At 42.2% G+C, this 27,799-nt stretch overlaps 1 protein-coding gene and 1 long non-coding RNA gene across 2 annotated transcripts in view; both read left to right on the top strand.

Moving 5' to 3' along the window:
- CIMAP3 (ciliary microtubule associated protein 3) overlaps positions 1-17,981 on the top strand; it is a 32,993-nt gene extending 15,012 nt beyond the window's left edge. The window contains exons 4-6 of the mRNA XM_075850644.1: positions 13,307-13,440; positions 16,080-16,197; positions 17,856-17,981. Of these exons, the coding sequence (XP_075706759.1) occupies positions 13,307-13,440; positions 16,080-16,197; positions 17,856-17,924 (321 nt within the window). The 3' untranslated portion in view covers positions 17,925-17,981. The remainder of the gene's footprint in view (positions 1-13,306; positions 13,441-16,079; positions 16,198-17,855) is intronic.
- A 6,545-nt stretch (positions 17,982-24,526) lies between these two features.
- Positions 24,527-26,574, top strand: LOC142741241 (uncharacterized). The gene is made up of 2 exons (XR_012881042.1): positions 24,527-24,790; positions 26,449-26,574. It is a non-coding gene; the product is annotated as an uncharacterized LOC142741241 (long non-coding RNA).
- The last annotated feature ends 1,225 nt before the right edge of the window (positions 26,575-27,799 follow it).

Raw genomic sequence — 27,799 nt, 5'->3', positions numbered from 1 at the left:
GGGCAATGAGTCTGAGGCTGCATCTTTTATTGAATTTCTTAATCAGAATACGTATGGGCTTTCTTTTACACATACCTTTTCAACCACGTCCATTGATTTTCTGGATTTAACTATTTCTTTTGACACTGCCTCCAATAAATTCAATACGAAGACTCATTTTAAAACGGTAGATGTCAATAGTTACATCAATTTTAATAGTGCTCATTATCCACCATGGATCAAGAATGTCCCTTTTGGTCAATTTAGGAGGGTAAGAAAAAACTGTACTACTAATATGGATTTTAATAGGGAATGTAATATTTTAGAAAAAAGATTTAAAGAGAAGAATTTTCCAACCAATCTCATAAAAGGAGCTCGGCGCAAAGCTGCCCTACTAACCCAAGCATCGTGCATTGAAAAGGTAGACAAGAGGACTGCCCAAAATTTTAGTAACAATTTCATCACCACATTCAACAGTGGTAATAAGAAAATCAGGGAAATCCTAGAGAGGCATTGGCATATCCTGACCAGTGATCCCTATCTTAAGAGTGAATTGCCCAGTAAACCTATAGTTACTTTTAGATGTTCAAAATCTTTAAAAAATATTTTGGCTCCGAGTAGACTGAGCAATCCTTCAGCGACCAGCTCAACTTTGCTCCCTAAACTATTAGGCTCTTTTAAATGTGGCCATCAACGCTGTATGTGCTGTGCTGTGATCACCCATAGAGCCACAAAGTATACATCCACAGTGACTTATGAATCTTTCAAGATTAATAGTTTCCTGAATTGTGGGAGTTCATATATTATTTATATGCTTGAATGCCCCTGTCGTCTACAATACATTGGCCGCACTACTCAGTGCCTATGAACCAGAATCAATAGTCACAGGTTCAATGTAACTTCTGGTTTTATGAAACATAGTGTTTCCCGTCATTTTGCCTCTACTCATAATAATCTTTTTAATGAAATAACAGTCACACCCATCGAACTAATTTCACTAAATACTGCAAATAGATTTAATAAACTCAAGCAGCGTGAAAATTATTGGATTTTCAAACTCAGGACTCTCCAACCATATGGTTTGAATGATCTCACTGAATCTTCCCTAGATTAATGATTATTGATAAACATAATTACGTTTATCCATCCAACAGTAATTTCTGTGCTCGTTCGTTTGGGTCCGTTTTTCCTCACATTTGCCATTGCTTTGCAGTTCCTAGCTCCATGCACTCCTTCAAATTCGTTTAGTTCATAATTCAGGTTATTCCGATATAGCAGCTTTTTTGCAATTACATAGAGATTATTAGTGTTACTCCCTTACCGCTATGTCATCTTCTCGATATCCTATTTTTCCTTCATATCCCTCATTTTTAATTTCTACCTCACCTAGCTATTTGATGATCTAACTGTATACTGGTTGACACACATCTGTTTCCCTTTTATCCTGTTTTTATACTAATAATTTGTTTATTTACCTATTGTATTGTACCTACATAATTGTATTCCATAATTGTATATTATTTCCTCATAACATTATTTCATAATGGTATCCTATTGTATTACATTTTGTTATCCTTTTCAGAGTACAGATTTAATGGATGCCCGTCTTTCTATTCATAAATGCGCTGTCACTTTAGCATACTTTTGGATGCTATTACTTTCAGCATATGTTTAGATGTTTCTAACATCAGTCTGTTATTATTATTCTGTTTTTCCACATTCATTTAGATGCTGTCTTTTTAACATCCATTTGGATGCTTTCATTTCCAAGTAATTTTATTGCCGTACATATATATATAATTTTTTCTGTAGATTTGGATCTTTCTTCTTTTTTCCTTTTATATTTTTCATATTTATACTGCTCCGACATAAATGAGTATTATAATAATATTTTATTCCCATTTGTAATTTTATACTCTATGTACCATTGTTGTTCTGTTTGCTATGTGTTTCCTTTGATTCGGTTGCGTATGTTTTACATTGCTGCTGTCCAAGGTCCTGACCGCTGATTATACCATCTACTGCCTCGTGTGAATGGTTGCATTCCTTTCATTTGTGACGTCATCCGAGCACTTTGACCCCGGTCACATTGGCGGGTTTTTTCAGTGTTCAGTGTGTATTTAAACTGTGCAGTTGATATGTTTCTTTTATGGCCTGATGAAGATGCCGGTGCGGCATTGAAACGCGTAGCCTTGTTTTCAATAAATTACTTATACATCACATATCTTTCATGCTCATTGCCTTCCCAGTGCAGCAGCGCCTTGGAGACTCTATTTTTATCTGTACATCAGTATATTCTGCTATCTTAGCCACCTTACGCACCTTAAAACACTGTTATTGGAGGGAAGCATATATCGCATTTCTAAGATTGGCCCCATATATGCAGTCAAAATTACATTTCTTCACAAACTCCTAAACTATTTCCAGGTGCTTCCAGTGCTTGTGTCAGGCTACTACCTGTGGACAGACCTGCGCCTGATAATAAAATTGATCTGGAATGGCATTATTCCTAGGATTAATAGACCTATCCTATACAGGCATAAAATTTATGGCGGGCTGGGAGTCCCAGATATTGCTCGATACTATTATGCCGCCGAAATTGTAGCACTGGTCAAGTATCCCATCACCACTGAAGTCCCATTGTGGTTATAACTGCAGGCACCCAAATGTGCTCCGCCCACTCTCTCTGCTTTAATATGGATACCACCTCAATGAGTGCTCAAATTTTCAATCCCATAATGAAACGTCATGCCTCAGGCCTCATTTCTGTCCTTAATCCTGATATGCTACAGACTAACTATAAGGTAGCTATCCTTTATATATCTAAATGGGAAGCAGACCTAGGTGCCAGCCTCATTGATAAGCAGTGGCGCCAGATATGGGAATCCATAGCTAAAAGTTCTCTTAACAGACTTACATAACTACCTATTTGATAAGGTTGAAAAAAGACACAGGTCCATTAAATTCAACCTATAATCCTACCATGTTGATTCACTTATGTTGTAAACCTTCTATGAAGTGCTCATCGGTGGTATCTGGTATATAGTCCACATTTATCTGGGATACCGCTACTTGTTTTATAGATTGTGCCTCTATGAGTGGCATTTTACATACGTGGTGGTCGTGACATAGGGCAGCTAATTTCTGGTCTAGCTGCAAAACAGTTTCTGTAAACAGCATATCCTCTGTTTTCTGAGATTAGGACCTAGATGCATTATTATACACCAATCAACCATAACACTTAAACCACCTGCCTAATATTGTGTAGGTCCCCCTTGTGCCTTCTGAAGGTGTCCTGTGGTATCTGACATCAAGACGTTAGCAGCAGATTTTTTAAGTGATGTAAGTTGGGAGGTGGGGCCTCCATGGATGAGACTTGTTTTTCCAGCACATCCCACGTTTTCTCAATTAGATTGAGATCTGAGGAATTTAGAGTCCAATCCAACACCTTGAACTCTTTGTCATATTCCTCAAACCATTCCTGAACAATTTTTGGAGTGTGGCAGAGAGCATTATCCTGCTGAAAGAGGCCACTGCCATAAGGTAAGGTAATACCGTTGCAATGAAGGGGTGTACTTTAGTCTGCAACATGTTTAGGTAGGTGGTACATGTCAAAGTAACATCCAATATTCTGCGAGGACCCTAGGTTTCCCAGCAGAACATTGCCCAGAGCCTCACACTATGTCAGTTGGATTGCCTTCTTCCCATAGTGCATCCTTCCGCCATTTCTTCCCCAGGTAAGTGAGACACAAGCACCCATCCGTGGAGACCAGGCCATCTCCTTACATTGCTCCATGGTCCAGTTCTGATGCTCATGTGCCCATTGTACGCTCTTTTGGCAGTGGAACCGGGTCAGCATGAGCACTTTGACCAGTCTGCGACTACGCAGCCCCAAACATAGCAAGCTGTGATGCTCTGTGTTCTGACACCTTCCTATTATAGCCAGAATTAACTTTTTAGTAATTTGTGCTACAGTAACTCTTCTGTAGGTTTGGACCAGATGGGCTAGCCATCGATCTCCATCAATGAGCCTAGGGTGTACATGACCCTCGTGCCATTTCACTGGTTGTTCTTTCCTTGTCCACTTTTTGTAGGTACTAACCAATGCATATTGGGAACACCCCACGTGACCTGCCATTTTGGGTATGCTCTGACCGTGTTGTCTTTTTATCACAATTTAGTCCTTGCCAAAGTCTCTCAGATTCTTACACTTGTTTATTTTACCTGCTTCCAACAATTCAACTTTAAGAACTAACTGTTCATTTGCTGCCTAAAATATCCAAACCTTTGACAGGAGCCATTGTAGCAAGATAATCAATATTATTTACTTCACCTGTCAGTGGTTTTTACTGGTTGCCGACACAGGACGAGTATGCTCGTCCTGAGCGGCGAGCACTTCGCGCATTAGGACGAGCATACTCGTCCTGTGTGACAACCGTCTCTGCGCGCGTCTGTGCGCGCGATCGAGAGCGGGGAAACGGCTGTAATACACAGCCACGGCCCGCTCTGACAGCGGAGAGGAGAGAAACATCTTCTCTCCGCCGTTAACCCTTTGAACGCCGCGATGACAGCTGATCACGGCGTTCAAAGAGGGGGGACTGCACATTGATCGCGTCACAGAAAATAACTGTGACGCGATCAAAGCCCACAACTCGTATGGGCACACAGCCCAGGGTCCATTGAAGGACCCCAGAGCTGTCTGAACATATTTCCTGTTGTTAGGGCATACTGAGGTATGCCCTAACAACTGCCTGTGTACAATCAGTAACAGGCTAATGTACTGGCATATAGATCTATGCCAGTACATTACAGTTACCAAATAAAAATCAAAATGATAAATCCCTTTATGGGATGTGAGACAGTGACAGGTAAAGTCATTGAGGGAAGGTACATTTCCCCTAGAATCCTGTCATATGTATCCTAGGCTCCAGGGAATGAGTAGTTCTTGCAATAGAAAGCTCTAGCTTTCCAATCTCGGCTTAAGGAAAAGCCGGAAAAAGGGCCTGGAGTTGGATTGGAGAAGAGCAGGGCGGGTTCCCAAATCCCTAGTCCATCTCTGTTTGTAGGACAGGGCTGCTGCTCAATTAGCTGCACCTGTAGCCTGTGTAGAAAAAGGTGCAGACACAGTGTGTGAGAGTCTCACCCCTGACTCAGACTGGAGACTACTAAGGCTGAAGTAGCCTGTATTCTATGTGAGTAAAGACCTGTGTTACTTTGTGTCCAGTGCCTGGTAGGAAGGCACTCGGTATAGTTAGATAATATCTTGTTTAGTTAGTGCTCAGATGAGCAGGATTTATTTTGTATTTTGCCTTGTTGTACAAGAGGCTGTTTCTTTGACAAGAATAAAAACACAGGCAAAGCCCTGTTATGACTTTTAATGCACGGTGTCCCTGTCTCTGGCTACAAAGAAACCGCTGTACCAACCTCTCCTGATGCTAAACCCTCACAGGGATTAAAAAAAAAAGTTAAATGAATGTAAAAAAAAATTAATGATAAATAAATAAATAAAAAGTAAAAAAAAAATACACAGAAACACAAATTTTTTATAATAAATAAACTTTTTAAAATATAAGTCCCAAAACATGAAATAATATAGACATATTTGGTATCGCCCCGACCGTAACAACCTGTACAACAAATGTATAACATTATTTATGATGATCGGTGTATGGTGTAAAAAAATAAATATTAAAACTGCAGCGGAACTGCTTTTTTTCTGCATTTTCGCCAAAATAAAAATTTATAGAAATTAAACGATAATGTATTTGTACCAAAAAATGGTACTTACATAAAGTACAACTCGTTCCGCAAAAAACAAAGTCTCATACAACTACGTCGTACAAAAAATAAAAGAGTTATGAGCGTCGGGATGCAAAGAGGGGAAATGTAAAAAAATTGCTCTGTCCTCAAGGCCAAAATTGGCCGTGTCCTTAAGGGATCAATACCATGGCTGATTCATGTATAGTTAATGAGAAGCTTACTGTGATCTGGTTATATTGGGTTACAGGTTTAGAGATAAGAAAGTTAAATTCCATTCCAATTGTGATAACATGGGAGTGGTGTTGGCAATTAACCCCTTCCCGACATTTGACGTATCCGTATGCCAAAGTCGGGTAGGGGAAGTATGGAGTGGGCTCACGCAGTGAGCTCGCTTCATACAATGACGGTGTTGGCTGTATGTTACAGCCAACACTTCAGAGTAACTAGCGGCATCGCGCTCGAGCGCGATCCCGCTAGTTTAACTCGTTAAATGCTGCGGTCAATACTGAGCGCAGCATTTAAATCGTCAGAAAGAGGGGGGCGACCCCCGCTAACAGCTCATCGCGCCCCCCGCAACGCAATCGCGGTGGAGCGATGGTTGCTATGGCTGCCTGGGGGCTTAATGAACGCCCCCAGGTCCGCCATCTTTGTACACCTATTAAGCCTTGCCTGCCTGTCAGAATCACGATATACTGCAATACATTAGTATTGCAGTATATCGTGCAAGCGATCTAACAATCGCTGGTTGAAGTCCCCTAGGGGGACTAATAAAAAAAGTAAAAATGAGTTAAATGAAGTTTTTTTTGGTGCAAAAAAATAAATTAAATATTAAAAGTAAAAAAAAAAACCTTTTCCCATTTTCCCCCTAGAGCATAGTAAAAAAAAAAAATAAATACACATAATTGGTATCGCCGCGTGCGCAAGAGTCTGAACTATTACAATATATCATTATTTAACCCACACGGTGAACGCCGTAAAAAAAAAAATTGTAAACGCCAGAATGTCTATTTTTTGGTCACCTCATCTCCCACAAAAAATGAAATAAAAAGTGATCAAACCGTCGCGTGTACACCAAAATGGTATTATTAAAAAGTACAGCTTATGCCGCAGAAAAAAGCCCTCATACCACTTAATCGACTGAAAAATAAAAAATTTGTGGCTCTCGGAATTTGGCCACGCATAATAAATGTTCTTTTTTACACTTAGGTTTTTACATGTAAAAGTAGTAAAATATAGAAAAAACTATATATATTTGGTATCGTCGTAATCGTATTGACCCACAGAATAAAGTTAACATGTTATTTTAATTGCACAGTGAATTCCGTAAAACGGCGCACAAAAAACCATGGAGGAATCGCTGTTTTTTTCATTTTCTACCCCACAAATAATTTTTTTCCCGCTTCCTAGTACATTATACGGCAAAACAAATGGTGCTACGAAAAACTACAACGCGTCCCACAAAAATCAAGCCCTCATAGTACTATATCGACGGAAAAATAAAGACGTTATGGCTTCTGGAATGTGGGGAGGAAAAAACGCAAATGAAAATCTGAAAGTTGTTTACGACGGGAAGGGGTTAACATTGTGTCCGCCTCTTGTGCCCCGGTTTTTAGGCTGTTATGGCGTTTGGTTCGCATGTGCTTGTCATTGAATGCCTGGGTTGTGACGCTGCATGTGCCGGGGAAGTAGTAGGACAACAGCACACGTCTTCAAATCATCAAAGTGGTTTTATTGTCAAGACATCCACAAACGACAAGCAACGTTTCGACCCATAGTGAGTGAAGGGTCTTTGTCAAGCCTAACATTATGTCTAAAAACATCGTTATAAATGGGTGAATACAAATGATCACATGGCCCATTCCAACCAGTGAACATCGTGACTCTGGTCTCCCAGGTGAAGCATACATTAGTCTTAATGACATGCATCAAATAGTTATATAATCTTCAAAAACGTGCAAAACTACAATGTGTAATACATCTTTAATACATCATCATCAATAATATGTCAATCATTGTTATTACAATAGAAAAGTGAAGGAGGAAAGTTCACCACACTCCAGGTTCCAGCTACGATCACAGAGCTCTACTGTGCATGCTCAGCAATCAATCATCTCTGCTGTGCAAAAAATAAATAAAGACCAGCGTTCGATCAAAAATGGTAATCAAAGTATGTATAAATGTAAGACATCCTCAGTCATAACAGGAATCCATCATACTGCAGCTCCATATCTGTATATTTTGAGGCAAAATTAATTCAATAATTAAAAACGTCTTCACTCTGTATAAGTCACATTTGAACAGGGCAGACGGAGGGAGAAGGGATCAGGTTCATATTACTTCATGATATCAATCACTAGAAGTTAAATATAAGACATCCTCAGTCATAAACAAGAATCCATCATACTGCAGCTCCAAATCTGTATATTTTTGAGGCAAAATTAATTCGATAATTAAAAACGCCTTCACTCTGTTTAAGTCACATGTGAACAGGGCAGACGGAGGGAGAAGGGATCAGGTTCAAATTGCTACATGATATCAATCCCTAGGAGTTAATGTCATCAAATACTGTTTAGTGTTAAACCGCCTACATAAATCGGATCACCGAAGTGATTCAAAAACTTTCTAGGGAATGCTTGTAACTTCTGTCCGACAAATCATGTTGGACAATTATACCGCACAAAACACGAGATTTATATAATGATGATAAAAACGCCTTCATTCCGTGATGTTAAGTCACATGTGAACAGGGCAGACGGAAGGAAAAGGGATCAGGTTCATATTACTACATGATATCAATCACTAAAAGTTAGTGTCATCAAATACTCTTTAGTGTTAATTAGCCTGCATAAATCGAATCACTCAAAGTGATTAAAAGACTTTCTAGGGAATGCTCGTAATATCTGTCCAACAAATCATGTCGGACACCTATACCGCACAGAACACGAGATTTATATAATGATGATAGAGCATCAACCATAGCCCACCCAATCAAAAAATCACTATACTCAAAAACATTGCATAAAAAATACAGATGGATGCCAACATGAAAGGAACCGCTATAATCTTCGTTCTGATCATAAATCCGCTGGCGTGTGGTGAATAAACCTCCATCACGAACATGCTCAAATCTGTAAGAAATATTCCAAAAATATCAAGACCCTCAGGAATACAAGACGATGCAAAAAATAGATGCTACACAATGTGTCAGAAATCACCCATCAAGTGTACAATATTAAAATTAAAAAAATGTTAAAAACAGCAATGGGATTTCAGAGTCCAGGAATTATCTTGTATTCTAGATTCAAACCTTTGGGGTATAGGGAATCTAACTCAAAGATCCAACGTAATTCTTTCTTTTTCAATAGCTTCTGTCTATCCCCTCCCCTCCTGAGTATCGGGACACAATCTATTACCCTAAATCTCAATTGATTTAACTGATGATTCTTTTCAATAAAATGCCTTGGTAATGGAAGTTCCATCATTTGCTTTCTGATTGATTCCTGCATGTGCCGGGGTCTCAAAAATTCTATTGCCGACTCTTAATTGCAGTGGGATAGTTTTCGGTTGTTGGCCCCGGACGCGGACGTGGTGGGAATCGAGTGTCCCCGGCTCTGGAAATTGGTCATACGGTGGGCAGGTGATCTGATCCATTCGTCCTTGGCGCCTGGGAAGTCGCGTTCCAATGAGATGGCTTTGCTTGAGTGGGTTAATTGGGTGGCTGGTCTGGATGCAATCCCCTCGGATGCTGATCGTGTGGTTTCATTATTGGGTTACTTAGGACACGTTCGATCTCGAAGGTCAATCATTTTGTGGTGGCATTGGCCTTTGGTTTTCAGTCCAGAGGTATCAAGGACGTCACAAAAGATTTCCTGGTCGGCCAGGCTCTGAGGGGCTATCGCAGGGGTAGATCTCTTCCTGATAAGCGTCGCCCTATGTTTTTTCTTTACTCAAGCAATTGGATGTGGATTTGAATTAGGTGTGTAGTTCCCAGTATGAAGTGGTGTTGTTTCAATTTTTTTGGGGCTTTGAGGATAGGGGAATTGGAGGCACCCAGTGGGACCAGGGCTGGGGTTTTTTTGTCTGAATTTTATTGGATAATAGAGTGGAATTCTGGATCCGGCGGTCAGAAACGGATCAGTGAGGCAGGGGCAAGCGGGTGGTGTTGGGAGCTTCACCAGAAGCAATGATGTGTCCAGTACTTTGTCTTAGCCGGTATATGTCTGGCCATCCTCCGGCTCCGGGACAGTTGTTGTTGCATGCTAATGGGGCTTTTCTCTCTCAGTTCACCTTTGTTTGTCTACCCTATTAGAAAATGTTTGCGCTAGCTTGGATTAGACGGTTTGGCATTCTCCCCTTATTCTTTCCGTATTGGCACTGCTATGGAAGCAGCATGATGTGGCCTCTGCCAAGAAGTAGTTAGGTGCATTGGAAGGTGGGAATCTTCAGTCCTATGTCCATCCTTAGGTATGGGGGTATGTCTCTTATTGTCTCCTTGCTGGCTATTAGGTGGGGGGTGGATGTAGAGTTAACCCACTGATTATTTTGGTTATAGCTGTTGTGTGCTTTATGTTTTTCTTTCTATTTCCTCTGACCCTCCCTCCTCTCCTTTTTATTTCATTCGTGTTGATTTTCCGTTGTCCTTTTCACGTTTGTGTGTTTCCTTTAGGTGCAGCTCTTCATTTGGTATGGATCATGGGACATTTGTATGTTCTTTGGGAAACGGACAGTGCAGATGTTGTCCAAATGGCAGACTGTAATGGCAGGAAGGAGGTGAAGGGAAAGTGAGCCCTAATCTACCCACCGCCCTGTCCCTGCCTACTTGCAATGACCCGCCCTAGGCGACGGGGTACAACTGGGCGGCGGTCCCTACGCTGTCTAAGTGCACGGGAGAACAAACAGGGAACACGCAAGGGAAGGGCAGTAGCCCACGGAACGCCGCGAGGAAACGGAGCGGTGAATGAGTAGTCAGGACCAGGATGAAGTGGAGTATACCCAAGTGAGCACAGCGGAGGAAGCAAGCCAGAGGCAAAGCAAAGCAGGTTAAGCGGAACTGCAGCAAGGCAGAAGCACGGCAGAAGCAGGCTGGTGCAAGCAGCAGTGGGGCCAGGAATCCAGAAGAATTACAAGCACTGAGGAGGAGAACACGGCAGGTAATAAAGGAAAGGGGGCGGAGCTAACTCCGACTGACCAGGCCGCGATAGGCTCTCCCACTCCTGAGCCTGCCACCCTGGTTGGTGGGAGATGGTGTCAGTCGAACAGGTCTGGCCTCAGGTGTGGATTGATTAATCCCAGGAGTATACCTAGACGTAGTACCTGGCAGATCCCTAACACAGACAGCTGGGTTTCCCCAGGGGTGTGGCTGTGGTGCACTGGTTAGGTCAGAGAGGTATTAGTTGGATTGTGTGCTGCATAATGTAAATCGTTATGCTGTCTTGGATAGGGCTCCGGATGTTCTTGTTCTGTATGTTGATCTTGGTGTTCGACCATTCCGGAAGCTAATCAGGGATATCTGCTATGCTCTGCTATGACTGTGGGTGCTATATTGTCTGTGGTGATTGTATGTTCAGAGATTGTGTCTTGTAGGACATGGTGAATGGCTCGATTGGTAGTGGGCATTAACAGTGTTCGTGTGAAAGTTAATAGGGCTGTTTCTACTTTTGTTGTGAGGAATGGTCGTGTTTTTGTAAGACATTACGACTTTGAGGATGGTCAAGGGAATTTTTGGTCGGCCAATGGGGTTCACCTTAATACGGTGGGCATAGATCTCTGGGCACTCAGGATACAGGAGGGTATTGAGCGTGATTTGTTGATGTGGGGTGGCTCGCATACTTGAAGAGTGTTCAAGGTATGTTCATGTGGAGTCCTTGGAGTTGGTGTTAAAATTGGTGGGGATGGATTCATTATGGATATGGTCCCTCCCAAATTGTACAATATGGAGGGTCTGGTTTTTGTTTTGGCGCCTGCTGGGTGGTGTCCTGGGGAGCGGGTGTGAGTTATTGGCTATCTGCGGTTAGTCACGTTGCCCCTAAGCCTGTGGGGAATTGGCTGGGGGGAAAAATACAAAAAAATGATGCAGATTGGCTGGGACCAGATCTTCTTCTTAGCTCCAAGGATCCCCTTCCTTCGAATGATTGGCAGAGTGGGTGATATGTTTTGTATTTTTAATATTTAATAAAAGATGGGTATTTTCTTGATGTTATGTTCTGTCAATAAACTGGCTGCTGTGGCCAATTTTATCCAATCCTGTGTCTTAGTTGTTATTTGGGGAACTCCGGGATGTTTGAGAATAAAAGGTAGAGTAAAGGATTTTGGCTATTGTATATGGGATTAGGGTAGTTGGCCTGACAGTGTCAGAGAGAATTGTAGGTTACAGGTAGGTAAGTAGAACCGCACTCTATCATCCCTTAGACAAGACAGGCCGGGCCCAGGCCATGGGCCATGGGGGAAGGCCACATGACTAGGTGGATAGGAGGAGAGACATAAAGGGGGCAGAGCCTAATACGGCAGTATCCTTCTCCTGAGCGTTCAGACGCCAATTGCCGTTTGGAATGCTGCAGTAGAAGTGTCTGACACCATGGGAACTTTATCTTCGTTTATAGGTGCAGAAATGTTTGGAAAGTGAGAAGCTGAAGACATCTGAGCGGCAAACTGCAGAAATGGGCTCTGGCCGGGAGAAGTCGTCATAGAGGTCTGGACCGGATAAAGAAGAAACGAGAAAAACTGGAATATGACATCACCTGTGAGTCACTTAATGTAAATGTTTATTCTGCGTCTAAACTGTACTGTAGTCACTGTATGATCTACAGCGGGATGATGGGTGGTATGATTTTTTTTTGTGAAACCGCATCTCCCAGCATATCCTTACCCCTGTTCGGGCCATGCTGGGAGCTGTATACAATTTTTTTGTTCTGGTGCTGTATATATGTAATGAGCTTGGTTCTGGTGTTGTATATAGAACTATATTACTTGTAAAATGTACAAATGGCTTTATGCTTGGGTTACACAAAACAAAATGTAGAAAAATGACACCTCATTGATTGGTAGAGAAAACAAACATTGCGAGGGGGAAGGAGATGTCGGGAAAGAGGTTTGGGGGGGGCGCCAAACTGAATCTTTGCCCCGGGTGCTGGAGAACCTAGCTATGCCTCTGGCCAATGGGCAACCATGTAGCCATCTATAAAAAGTTGAGTGGAGCCAGGAGGAGATGAAGTGGCATGGTGCCTTCTTAGCGCCACTGCCACTTCATTCCAGCAATCACTGGTGATGCTTGTAGGAGGAGGAACTTGCAAGGGAACCTTGTTTATAGCCTATCTATAAGGCTGCAATCAAACACATCGTTTACTTACATTTTTGGTGGCGTTTTCTGCACATTTTGTTCGCCTAAAAATGCAGAAGTCAAATGGTGATTTTAATTCTATAGAAAATGGTGAAAAGCCTACATGCAGCATGCTCTAAGTGTACAGGTTGAAGTGTCAAAGTTGAGGTCAGATTAAAGAATGTTGTCTGTTATTATATATTTCCAGCTTTTACTTATTTACATTCTTAGTAAATCTGTTGTATTTTCTAGATGCAGACGCCTAGTCCAGCAGACTATCAGTCATTCTGGACCAAAGAGTACGCATTCTCACCAAGCTATGCTTCTTTTAACATCAAAGCTGTGCGATTTCCAGACAAGAAGACAGATATCTACCTGAACCCAAGGTAATAACTTTTTATGGCTAGAGAAAATTATAATATTAATGTTAGTAATAAAACATCTGCTTTTGTATTGCAAAATTAATCTAAATAAAAAAAACCTGCTCATAGCTAGTATAAATATTAATAAGTTATTAAGTAGCTTCCACAGTGAACCATTAAATAAGTTATCTTATGAAGACAACCCCTATCTATATGCCATATTAGAAAATATGAACATGAGCCAGAACTTTTTTGACCCCATGTTCTGCTTCAGGGAGCTGTCTGGCCAGAAGTGGCTTCTCCTGGCAATAACAGCTGATCGCCAGAAGTTAGAGAAGCCACACCTGTGATCACTGCACCAGCTTCCATCATGAGACCCTCCTTTATATATATATATATAATGCTCTGGCTCTAACCACACATTAATTGGACCTTACCCTACTGTCATAATGCCTAACGCCTCCTTTATACAGGGTTTTTGTAGCATTTTAAAACCAATGTGAAAAGCAGTTTGACATTTTTTTATGGAGGTTTTTTTGCCAGCATTTCTAGTGCAATTCTTTATGGATTTCTGGTGCCAGTTTTTCAGGTGCCAGGTGTTTGAGAAGCCTATGAAAAAAACCCTGCAATACATAGAACATGCTGCATTATAAAAAAAAAAAAATTCCCCACTGTGTGTTTCAATTCTTCACCATTTTCCATTTATTTGAATGCTGTCAGTGACGGAGAACACTCTTTTTTTTACACTTAGGGTATGCTCACACGACTTACTTTCACCCGAAAAATCGGAAGCAGAACGCCTCCAAACATCTGCCCATTGATTTCAATGGGAAAAACTGCGTTCTGTTCCAACTAAAAAGAAGTGCATGTAACTTCTTGAGACGTTTATCATTGACTCTATAGAAAAAACGCTCCAAAAAGGCTGTAAAAAAACGCCGCAAAAAACGCGAGTTTGCTTCAAAAACGTCTGAAAATCAGGAGCTGTTTTCCCTTGAAAACATCTCTGTATTTTCAACCGTTTTCGGTTAAGCATGTGAACATAGCCTTACATAGTTCACACAGCAAACGAAAAACGGCTTTAAAATATGGAGTTGTTTTCAAGGGAAAACAGTCCCTGATTTTCAGCCGTTTTTTAAGCATCAAGCGCTTTTTGAGCGGTTTCTAATGAGACAAGGAAAAACGGCATGCATTTCTTTTTTACAGGGCGTTTTGTTATGCGCTGTTTTTACAAATGGCCGCGTATAAAAACGCCCCATGGGAACGTGATGCCGTTTTTCCCATTGAAATCAATGGGCAGATGTTTGGAGGCGTTCAGCCTCCGTATTTTTAGCTGTTTTTCAGGGCTTTTACGGCCTGAAAAATGGCTGAAAATAAGCTGTGTGAACAAACCCTCAGAGGCATCAAACCTGTACATAGCTAGTCCTGCTTTCAGCTGAGAAATGGATACAATTGTATCCAGTCTAAGGCCCCATGCACAGTAGGTCCTATTTTTTTATTTTACGGACCATGCTCACATACTTTATAATGGGAGCACGGCACGCAAATGTTGATGACTGTCCGTGGCCGTCCACCGGGCGTGATTATGGGAACGGTCGTGTGCATGGCGCCGTCGCCTTAGCAATGCTCTGTGAGCTAAACAGCCTTGACTTTGACTGATACATTGTAGCAAACTATCAGAGAGATTGGCTTGAATTTATAAAATTGTATCCACCTCTCAGCTGAGAGCAGGGCTAGGTATGTACAGGTTTGCAGACTCTGAATGAAGACAAGATTGTTCTTATTCACTGACAGCAAACAAATATCTTGAAAATAATAAGGAATTTAAACTCTTAACTTTGGAAATAAATTGGAAACTTGTTTTAATATAGCAAGAAATATATTGTTTTTTATTATTATTATTATTATTTATTATTATTATTATTATTATTATTATAGGGTTTAGGGGGATGAAGAAGTTAATGGTGGTGAACTAGGATAGGGAATTTGACCTATAAGTTAATTTTATATAATATAAATAAATCAAGATTTCTTATATATGTTGGACTTCTGTTTTTCTGATACATAGCTTCAAATCTCCTGTTTACTTTCACATAACCATTCAGTTAAATGACGAAATTCTGCTTGCCTGAAGCTACCACTAGATGGATCTCACTGGATCTCACTGCATAGGGATTTATATAAATTCCATTAAACTAAATTATGTAGTGAGCTCTCCCTAGTGTTGACAGATATATGTATATATATATTTTTTTTATATTGCCCATTTCAGAAAAAATTCAATTTTTTCCTAAAAGGAAAAAGCGCCCACCCCCAAAGTTATACACAACATGCAGCTGTAGTGGAGGAGCTGCCCATATTGCATGGATCTCTGGATCAAGTATAACTTTGGGGGTGGGATAAGTGCTTTCTTTCCTGGCAAAAGCCGCATATAATTATCTTTTTCCTGGAGATTCACTTTAGCTTAATATTTTCCCTGAACTTCTTAAAAGTGGGTTTCCGTTTTCTAGATATCCCCTCCTTAATTTGCCCACGATTATGTTCAGTAAAAGTATTATGACACAGCATTGTGTCGGGAAGTCGAAGTTACCTTAGCGCTGTGTGTCTAGTTTAATAATATCATCGGTCTTATTACAAAATGACATCACCAGTTTATATTCCCTTAGTCCTGGGACGTACGAACATGCTACTAAACAAGGCAGGAAGGTGTCTTGGCCTGGAAGGTTTGGATCACCTGAGTGGTCTGAGGTGCCTTCTCTGGAAAGGAGAACACTGAGGTCAGAGGTAAGAGTCTCACGTTTGCCAGCCATCCTGAGCTTATTTGTATAATACATATCTACTTCTACAAAACGACATTTATAAAAAAAAGTACCCCTCCATTTGTGACAGAAGGCTCCAACCTGTCAAAGTATTCAGTCCCGCTCATATTTGTCAACCACCATTTCTAATTTTGTCATTTCCTTCTAATAGATTACAAACTTCCTTCAGTGAATGATGAAAAAACATTAGTTTTGTCACTGACTAGACAGTGAGAAGCAACTGACAGCCATAACTTGTGTATTGCATAAAGCACATGTGTGAGGAATTTTATAGGATAAAAGACGGAAACCTAGCAGAACGGAGGCATACTGGAACAAACTGAAACAAAAAAATACCATTGAAATCAATGGTAATGCAAACGGAAACTATACTTTACGTTTGTCTTTTTGTTCATCTGTTCCTCTGACGAAACAGATGAACAGAAAGCAAAACAGAAGGCCAATGCTGATGTGAACAGGCCATTTCAATAAATATAAGGGCAGATACAGACGGACGTTGCGTTTTTGCGCGCGCAAACAATGCGGCGTTTTGCGCGCGCAAAAACCATTTGACAGCTGTGTGTGTCATCCGTGTATGATGCGCGGCTGCGTGATTTTCGCGCAGCCGCCATCATAGAGATGAGGCTAGTCGACGCCCGTCACTGTCCAAGGTGCTGAAAGAGCTAACTCTTTCAGCACCCTCAACAGTGAATGCCGAACACAATATCGAAAAACCTGTTGAAAAAAAAGAAACAGTTCGTACTTACCGAGAACTTCCCGGCCGTTGCCTTGGTGACGCGTCCTTGGTGACGCGCCTCTCGATATCGGGCCCCACCTCCCTGGATGACGCGCCAGTCCATGTGACCGCTGCAGCCTGTGCTTGGCCTGTGATTGGCTGGAGCTGTCACTTGGACTGAATTGTCATCCCGGGAGGTCAGACTGGAGGAAGAAGCAGGGAGTTCTCGGTAAGTCAGAACTTCGTTTTTTTTTCTACAGGTTCATGTATATTGGGATCGGTAGTCACTGTCCATGGTGCTGAAACAGTTTAACTCTTTCAGCACCATGGACAGTGACTATCTCCTGACGTCGCGTACCGATAATTTTTTTGCCGGGTTCGGCCAAAACTAGTTCGGCCGAACCCGGTGAAGTTCGGTTCGCTTGTCCGGCTTCGCTCATCGTAAAGACACTCCGTTTGGATGTTCGGAAACAGAAAAGCACAGGGTGCTTTTCTGTTTACATTCATCCTTTTGACAGCTGGTGCGCTGTTTCAGTCGGTTCGCACGGAAGTGCTTCCGTGCAACCTGTGTGGTTTTCACGCACCCATTGACTTCAATGGGTGCGTGATGCGCGAAATACGCAGAGTTATTGAACCTGTCGCGCTTTTTGCGCAGCAGACAAACGCTGCGCAAAAAGCACAGACTGTCTGTATTGCCCCATAGACTTGTATTGGTCCATGCGTGCCGCGTGAAAACCACGCGGCCCGCACGGACTGAATACACGCTCGTGTGAATCCCCCCTTACACTCATTGTGCTACATTTTGCTACAAGGTGCTATACTCTATCAAATGATTGTCAATCATTAGAATGGTTTTATGTTTTTTAGTGATTTGCTTGTTATATTGTTTCCTTTACTTCCCTTCACAGCTTCTAACAGACAAAGAGTTTCGGAAGGCTAGAAATCGCGTGGCATATCTGAGTCTGTACTACGATTAAATGGATTTAAACATGTCATAGAAGTCTTGTTTTATTATTAATAAATATTTGCCAATACCACCGTACATTAATTAGTACAGGTAATCTTGTATTTAATTACATAATTGTGTATCTGCGAATAAAAGAGTCAGAATTCTCAACAATAGCACTGTAATCCTAGAATTCTGCTATTTTATGGCTTTATGTTAACATGCTATTGAGGTATTTATAGGCCATAAATGCCTGATAGGTGCAAGTCCTTCCTCTGGGACCCTCACCTATCGGGTGATCCCCATTTGCCAATTTCCGCAAAACGTTACGGCTCTCAGGTCTTTCTGTAACACCCTTATGCCTCATGCACATGACTGTGTGTGGCGGCCAAGTCCCATCAGTAATACGAGGAAAGATAGAACATGTCCTATCTTTCCTCGGATCAGAGACTTGGATGGTTTTTCACGGACCCGATTCACCCGCTAAAGTGAATGGGCTGTGAAGACTATCAGGTGCCAATCGGATGCCGTCAAAAACAGCCCGAGTGGCACAATGGTCATGTGCATGAGGCGTTCGGCTCTATTCACACGACAGGGTCCAAGTGTAAAAACGGCTGTTTTGCAGCCGTTCCGTTTCCATTCCGGGCCGTGTTTAGATTTTTAATGGCCGATTTTGACATGTTTTGCATAAATTTTTTTCCCTGTCCGTTTTAAAAACGGAGGAATTTAATTTGCTAATTTTTTGCCACACACTTCCCTCTGTAGATAATGCCACACAGCACCCTGTAGATACTGTCACAACCACCCTGTAGATAATGTCACACACTACCCTCTGTTGATAATGGCACACACTGCCCTATGTAGATAATGCCACACAGGCCCCTGTAGATAATGCCACACACTGCCCTATGTAGATAATGCCACACAGGCCCCTGTAGATAATGCCACACACCGCCCCCTGTAGATAATGTCACAGCCACTCCGCAGATAATGCCACACACTACCCTCTGTAGATAATGCCACACACTGCCCTGTGTAGATAATGCCACACACTGTCCTCTGTAGATAATGCCACACACTACCCTCTGTAGATAATGCCAAACACTGCCCTCTGTAGATACTGCCACACAGCCCCCTGTAGATACTGCCACAGCCCTCTGTAGATACTGCCATACACTGCCCTCTGTAGATACTGCCACACACTGCCCTCTGTGAATACTGCCACACACTGCCATCTGTGGATACTGCCACACACTGCCCTCTGTAGATACTGCCACAACCCCCCTATACCCTTTATGTAGTGCTACACAGCCCCCCTCTAGGTAGTGCCACACAGCCCCCTCTTCATAGTGCCACACAGCTCCCTTGTACATAGCATCCCTATAGATGGCACACACCCCGTAGATGGCACCCCCTTTCCTGTAAATAGTGCCACTGTAGGGGAGCGCTCCAGGAGAAGCCCCTGACTTCACTGTCCATAAATGGACAGTGAAGTCAGGGACTTCTCCTGAAGCGGAATCACTCGCCACGTCTGTGTCAGGGACGGCTGTGACCGGGGATTCGGCTTCAGGAGAAGTCTCTGGCATCAATGTCCACACTGTGGCCGGGGATTAGGGATTCCGCTCCTACAGGGAGAAGAAAAAATCTCCTCCTCCTTCTCCTCACATGTACTTCGCACTGTGAGGAGGAGAAGAGAGCGGCAGAAAACACGCCATCACTCGGATCACATCCAAGTGACAGCCGTATTTTACACGGCCCCATAGATTTCTTTGGGAGCCGTGCGGCCGGGACAACGGCCCAAAATAGGGCATGTTAAATTTTTTGACGACCCAGTTTACCGGGGCGTCAAAAAATCGTCCATGTGAATAGCCCCATTTGGGGTCTATTGTTCCTAATGCGGCTGTGTGATGGCCAATCCGAAAATCCCGGTCGTGTGAATAGGGTCTTAGACTGGGTTCCCACGTAGCGTAAACGCAGAGTAATTTCAGCAACGGAAATACAGTAGCAGCAAAGTGGATGAGATTAAGAAAATCTCATGCCCACGCTGCGGAAAAAAAAAAGTAGCGTAAACGTTAATAACTTGACCGGCGGTGCAGAATTTAATTCAGCAGCATGTCAATTTTTGCTGAAGTAGAAATTTCACCCCATGCTTCCAGAAGGCCCTCCCACAAGTTGGATTGGCTTGATGGGCACTTCTTGCGTACCATACGGTCAAGCTGCTCCCACAACAGCTCTATGGGGTTGAGATCTGGTGACTGCGCTGGCCATTCCATTACAGATAGAATACCAGCTGCCTGCTTCTTCCCTAAATAGTTCTTGCATAATTTGGAGGTGTGCTTTGGGTCATTGTCCTGTTGTAGGATGAAATTGGCTCCAATCAAGCGCTGTCCACAGGGTATGGCATGGCGTTGCAAAATGGAGTGATAGCCTTCTTTATTCAAAATCCCTTTTACCTTGTACAAATCTCCCACTTTACCAGCACCAAAGCAACCCCAGACCATCAGATTACCTCCACCATGCTCGACAGATGGCGTCAGGCACTCTTCCAGCATCTTTTCAGTTGTTCTGCGTCTCACAAATGTTCTTCTGTGTGATCCAAACACCTCAAACTTCGATTCGTCTGTCCATAACACTATTTTCCAATTTTCCTCTGTCCAATGTCTGTGTGCTTTTGCCCATATTAATCTTTTCCTTTTATTAGCCAGTCTCAGATATGGCTTTTTCTTTGCCACTCTGCCCTGAAGGTCAGCATCCCGGAGTCGCCTCTTCACTTTAGACGTTGACACTGGCGTTTTGCAGGTACTATTTAATGAAGCTGCCGGTTGAGGACATGTGAGGCGTCTATTTCTCAAACTAGAGACTCTAATGTACTTGTCTTGTTGCTCAGTTGTGCAGCGGGGCCTCCCACTTCTCTTTCTACTCTGGTTAGAGCCTGTGTGTGCTGTCCTCTGAAGGGAGTAATACACACCGTTGTAGGAAATCTTCAGTTTCTTGGCAATTTCTCACATGGAATAGCCTTCATTTCTAAGAACAAGAATAGACTGTCGAGTTTCACATGAAAGCTCTCTTTTTCTATCCATTTTGAGAGTTTAATCGAACCCACAAATGTAATGCTCCAGATTCTCAACGAGCTCAAAAGAAGGTCAGTTTTATAGCTCCTCTAAACAGCAAAACTGTTTACAGCAGTGCTAACATAATTGCACAAGGGTTTTCAAGTGTTTTCTAATCATCCATTAGCCTTCTAACACAGTTAGCAAACACAATGTACCATTAGAACACGGGCGTGATGGTTGCTGGAAATGGGCCTCTATACACCTATGTAGATATTGTATTAAAAACCAGACGTTTGCAGCTAGAATAGTCATTAACAATGTATAGAGTGCATTTCTGATTAATTTAATGTTATCTTCATTGAAAAAAACGGTTCTTTTCTTTAAAATATATAAGGAAATTTCTAAGTGACCCTAAACTTTTGAACGGTAGTGTAAATATAGTGTGTGTGTGTGCGTGTGTGTGTGTGTGTGTGTATGTATATATATATGTATATGTGTGTGTGTGTGTGTGTGTGTGTGTGTGTGTGTGTGTGTGTGTGTGTATATATATATATATGTATATATATATATATATATATATATATACAGTGAAGGAAAAATAAGTATTTGATCCCTTGCTGATTTTGTAAGTTTGCCCACTGTCAAAGTCATGAACAGTCTAGAATTTTTAGGCTAGGTTAATTTTACCAGTGAGAGATAGATTATATATACAAAAAAAAAAAAAAATGAAAATCACATAGCCAAAATTATATATATTTATTTGCATTGTGCACAGAGAAATAAGTATTTGATCCCCTACCAACCATTAAGAGTTCAGCCTCCTCCAGACCAGTTACACGCTCCAAATCAACTTGGTGCCTGCATTAAAGACAGCTGTCTTAAATGGTCACCTGTATAAAAGACTTCTGTCCACAGACTCAATTAATCAGTCTGACTCTAACCTCTACAACATGGGCAAGACCAAAGAGCTTTCTAAGGATGTCAGGGATAAGATCATAGACCTGCACAAGGCTGGAATGGGCTACAAAACCATAAGTAAGACGCTGGGTGAGAAGGAGACAACTGTTGGTGCAATAGTAAGAAAATGGATGACATACAAAATGACTGTCAATCGACATCGATCTGGGGCTCCATGCAAAATCTCACCTCGTGGGGTATCCTTGATCCTGAGGAAGGTGACAGCTCAGCCGAAAACTACACGGGGGGAACTTGTTAATGATCTCAAGGCAGCTGGGACCACAGTCACCAAGAAAACCATTGGTAACACATTACGCCGTAATGGATTAAAATCCTGCAGTGCCCGCAAGGTCCCCATGCTCAAGAAGGCACATGTACAGGCCCGTCTGAAGTTTGCAAATGAACATCTGGATGATTCTGAGAGTAATTGGGAGATGGTGCTGTGGTCAGATGAGACTAAAATTGAGCTCTTTGGCATTAACTCAACTCGCCGTTTTTGGAGGAAGAGAAATGCTGCCTATGACCCAAAGAACACCGTCCTCACTGTCAAGCATGGAGGTGGAAACATTATGTTTTGGGGGTGAAAAGCAGTTTGACATTTTTTTATGCAGGTTTTTTTGCCAGCATTTCTAGTGCAATTCTTTATGGATTTCTGGTGCCAGTTTTTCAGGTGCCAGGTGTTTGAGAAGCCTATGAAAAAAACCCTGCAATACATAGAACATGCTGCATTATAAAAAAAAAAAAAACCCCCACTGTGTGTTTCAATTCTTCACCATTTTCCATTTATTTGAATGCTGTCAGTGACGGAGAACACTCTTTTTTTTACACTTAGGGTATGCTCACACGACTTACTTTCACCCGAAAAATCGGAAGCAGAACGCCTCCAAACATCTGCCCATTGATTTCAATGGGAAAAACTGCGTTCTGTTCCAACTAAAAAGAAGTGCATGTAACTTCTTGAGACGTTTATCATTGACTCTATAGAAAAAACGCTCCAAAAAGGCTGTAAAAAAACGCCGCAAAAAACGCGAGTTTGCTTCAAAAACGTCTGAAAATCAGGAGCTGTTTTCCCTTGAAAACATCTCTGTATTTTCAACCGTTTTCGGTTAAGCATGTGAACATAGCCTTACATAGTTCACACAGCAAACGAAAAACGGCTTTAAAATATGGAGTTGTTTTCAAGGGAAAACAGTCCCTGATTTTCAGCCGTTTTTTAAGCATCAAGCGCTTTTTGATGCGTTTTTTTACGGCCGTTTTTGGAGCGGTTTCTAATGAGACAAGGAAAAACGGCATGCATTTCTTTTTTACAGGGCGTTTTGTTATGCGCTGTTTTTACAAATGGCCGCGTATAAAAACGCCCCATGGGAACGTGACGCCGTTTTTCCCATTGAAATCAATGGGCAGATGTTTGGAGGCGTTCAGCCTCCGTATTTTTAGCTGTTTTTCAGGGCTTTTACGGCCTGAAAAATGGCTGAAAATAAGCTGTGTGAACAAACCCTCAGAGGCATCAAACCTGTACATAGCTAGTCCTGCTTTCAGCTGAGAAATGGATACAATTGTATCCAGTCTAAGGCCCCATGCACAGTAGGTCCTATTTTTTTATTTTACGGACCATGCTCACATACTTTATAATGGGAGCACGGCACGCAAATGTTGATGACTGTCCGTGGCCGTCCACCGGGCGTGATTATGGGAACGGTCGTGTGCATGGCGCCGTCGCCTTAGCAATGCTCTGTGAGCTAAACAGCCTTGACTTTGACTGATACATTGTAGCAAACTATCAGAGAGATTGGCTTGAATTTATAAAATTGTATCCACCTCTCAGCTGAGAGCAGGGCTAGGTATGTACAGGTTTGCAGACTCTGAATGAAGACAAGATTGTTCTTATTCACTGACAGCAAACAAATATCTTGAAAATAATAAGGAATTTAAACTCTTAACTTTGGAAATAAATTGGAAACTTGTTTTAATATAGCAAGAAATATATTGTTTTTTATTATTATTATTATTATTATTATTATTATTATTATTATTATTATAGGGTTTAGGGGGATGAAGAAGTTAATGGTGGTGAACTAGGATAGGGAATTTGACCTATAAGTTAATTTTATATAATATAAATAAATCAAGATTTCTTATATATGTTGGACTTCTGTTTTTCTGATACATAGCTTCAAATCTCCTGTTTACTTTCACATAACCATTCAGTTAAATGACGAAATTCTGCTTGCCTGAAGCTACCACTAGATGGATCTCACTGGATCTCACTGCATAGGGATTTATATAAATTCCATTAAACTAAATTATGTAGTGAGCTCTCCCTAGTGTTGACAGATATATGTATATATATATTTTTTTTATATTGCCCATTTCAGAAAAAATTCAATTTTTTCCTAAAAGGAAAAAGCGCCCACCCCCAAAGTTATACACAACATGCAGCTGTAGTGGAGGAGCTGCCCATATTGCATGGATCTCTGGATCAAGTATAACTTTGGGGGTGGGATAAGTGCTTTCTTTCCTGGCAAAAGCCGCATATAATTATCTTTTTCCTGGAGATTCACTTTAGCTTAATATTTTCCCTGAACTTCTTAAAAGTGGGTTTCCGTTTTCTAGATATCCCCTCCTTAATTTGCCCACGATTATGTTCAGTAAAAGTATTATGACACAGCATTGTGTCGGGAAGTCGAAGTTACCTTAGCGCTGTGTGTCTAGTTTAATAATATCATCGGTCTTATTACAAAATGACATCACCAGTTTATATTCCCTTAGTCCTGGGACGTACGAACATGCTACTAAACAAGGCAGGAAGGTGTCTTGGCCTGGAAGGTTTGGATCACCTGAGTGGTCTGAGGTGCCTTCTCTGGAAAGGAGAACACTGAGGTCAGAGGTAAGAGTCTCACGTTTGCCAGCCATCCTGAGCTTATTTGTATAATACGTATCTACTTCTACAAAACGACATTTATAAAAAAAAGTACCCCTCCATTTGTGACAGAAGGCTCCAACCTGTCAAAGTATTCAGTCCCGCTCATATTTGTCAACCACCATTTCTAATTTTGTCATTTCCTTCTAATAGATTACAAACTTCCTTCAGTGAATGATGAAAAAACATTAGTTTTGTCACTGACTAGACAGTGAGAAGCAACTGACAGCCATAACTTGTGTATTGCATAAAGCACATGTGTGAGGAATTTTATAGGATAAAAGACGGAAACCTAGCAGAACGGAGGCATACTGGAACAAACTGAAACAAAAAAATACCATTGAAATCAATGGTAATGCAAACGGAAACTATACTTTACGTTTGTCTTTTTGTTCATCTGTTCCTCTGACGAAACAGATGAACAGAAAGCAAAACAGAAGGCCAATGCTGATGTGAACAGGCCATTTCAATAAATATAAGGGCAGATACAGACGGACGTTGCGTTTTTGCGCGCGCAAACAATGCGGCGTTTTGCGCGCGCAAAAAACATTTGACAGCTGTGTGTGTCATCCGTGTATGATGCGCGGCTGCGTGATTTTCGCGCAGCCGCCATCATAGAGATGAGGCTAGTCGACGCCCGTCACTGTCCAAGGTGCTGAAAGAGCTAACTCTTTCAGCACCCTCAACAGTGAATGCCGAACACAATATCGAAAAACCTGTTGAAAAAAAAGAAACAGTTCGTACTTACCGAGAACTTCCCGGCCGTTGCCTTGGTGACGCGTCCTTGGTGACGCGCCTCTCGATATCGGGCCCCACCTCCCTGGATGACGCGCCAGTCCATGTGACCGCTGCAGCCTGTGCTTGGCCTGTGATTGGCTGGAGCTGTCACTTGGACTGAATTGTCATCCCGGGAGGTCAGACTGGAGGAAGAAGCAGGGAGTTCTCGGTAAGTCAGAACTTCGTTTTTTTTTCTACAGGTTCATGTATATTGGGATCGGTAGTCACTGTCCATGGTGCTGAAACAGTTTAACTCTTTCAGCACCATGGACAGTGACTATCTCCTGACGTCGCGTACCGATAATTTTTTTGCCGGGTTCGGCCAAAACTAGTTCGGCCGAACCCGGTGAAGTTCGGTTCGCTTGTCCGGCTTCGCTAATCGTAAAGACACTCCGTTTGGATGTTCGGAAACAGAAAAGCACAGGGTGCTTTTCTGTTTACATTCATCCTTTTGACAGCTGGTGCGCTGTTTCAGTCGGTTCGCACGGAAGTGCTTCCGTGCAACCTGTGTGGTTTTCACGCACCCATTGACTTCAATGGGTGCGTGATGCGCGAAATACGCAGAGTTATTGAACCTGTCGCGCTTTTTGCGCAGCAGACAAACGCTGCGCAAAAAGCACAGACTGTCTGTATTGCCCCATAGACTTGTATTGGTCCATGCGTGCCGCGTGAAAACCACGCGGCCCGCACGGACTGAATACACGCTCGTGTGAATCCCCCCTTACACTCATTGTGCTACATTTTGCTACAAGGTGCTATACTCTATCAAATGATTGTCAATCATTAGAATGGTTTTATGTTTTTTAGTGATTTGCTTGTTATATTGTTTCCTTTACTTCCCTTCACAGCTTCTAACAGACAAAGAGTTTCGGAAGGCTAGAAATCGCGTGGCATATCTGAGTCTGTACTACGATTAAATGGATTTAAACATGTCATAGAAGTCTTGTTTTATTATTAATAAATATTTGCCAATACCACCGTACATTAATTAGTACAGGTAATCTTGTATTTAATTACATAATTGTGTATCTGCGAATAAAAGAGTCAGAATTCTCAACAATAGCACTGTAATCCTAGAATTCTGCTATTTTATGGCTTTATGTTAACATGCTATTGAGGTATTTATAGGCCATAAATGCCTGATAGGTGCAAGTCCTTCCTCTGGGACCCTCACCTATCGGGTGATCCCCATTTGCCAATTTCCGCAAAACGTTACGGCTCTCAGGTCTTTCTGTAACACCCTTATGCCTCATGCACATGACTGTGTGTGGCGGCCAAGTCCCATCAGTAATACGAGGAAAGATAGAACATGTCCTATCTTTCCTCGGATCAGAGACTTGGATGGTTTTTCACGGACCCGATTCACCCGCTAAAGTGAATGGGCTGTGAAGACTATCAGGTGCCAATCGGATGCCGTCAAAAACAGCCCGAGTGGCACAATGGTCATGTGCATGAGGCGTTCGGCTCTATTCACACGACAGGGTCCAAGTGTAAAAACGGCTGTTTTGCAGCCGTTCCGTTTCCATTTCGGGCCGTGTTTAGATTTTTAATGGCCGATTTTGACATGTTTTGCATAAATTTTTTTCCCTGTCCGTTTTAAAAACGGAGGAATTTAATTTGCCAATTTTTTGCCACACAATTCCCTCTGTAGATAATGCCACACAGCACCCTGTAGATACTGTCACAACCACCCTGTAGATAATGTCACACACTACCCTCTGTTGATAATGGCACACACTGCCCTATGTAGATAATGCCACACAGGCCCCTGTAGATAATGCCACACACTGCCCTATGTAGATAATGCCACACAGGCCTCTGTAGATAATGCCACACACCGCCCCCTGTAGATACTGTCACAGCCACTCCGCAGATAATGCCACACACTACCCTCTGTAGATAATGCCACACACTGCCCTGTGTAGATAATGCCACACACTGTCCTCTGTAGATAATGCCACACACTACCCTCTGTAGATAATGCCAAACACTGCCCTCTGTAGATACTGCCACACAGCCCCCTGTAGATACTGCCACAGCCCTCTGTAGATACTGCCATACACTGCCCTCTGTAGATACTGCCACACACTGCCCTCTGTGAATACTGCCACACACTGCCATCTGTGGATACTGCCACACACTGCCCTCTGTAGATACTGCCACAGCCCCCCTATACCCTTTATGTAGTGCTACACAGCC

This window comes from Rhinoderma darwinii, chromosome 2 (assembly GCF_050947455.1).
Source record: "Rhinoderma darwinii isolate aRhiDar2 chromosome 2, aRhiDar2.hap1, whole genome shotgun sequence".
NCBI lineage: Eukaryota > Metazoa > Chordata > Amphibia > Anura > Rhinodermatidae > Rhinoderma > Rhinoderma darwinii.
This window is presented reverse-complemented; position numbering and strand designations above follow the sequence as displayed.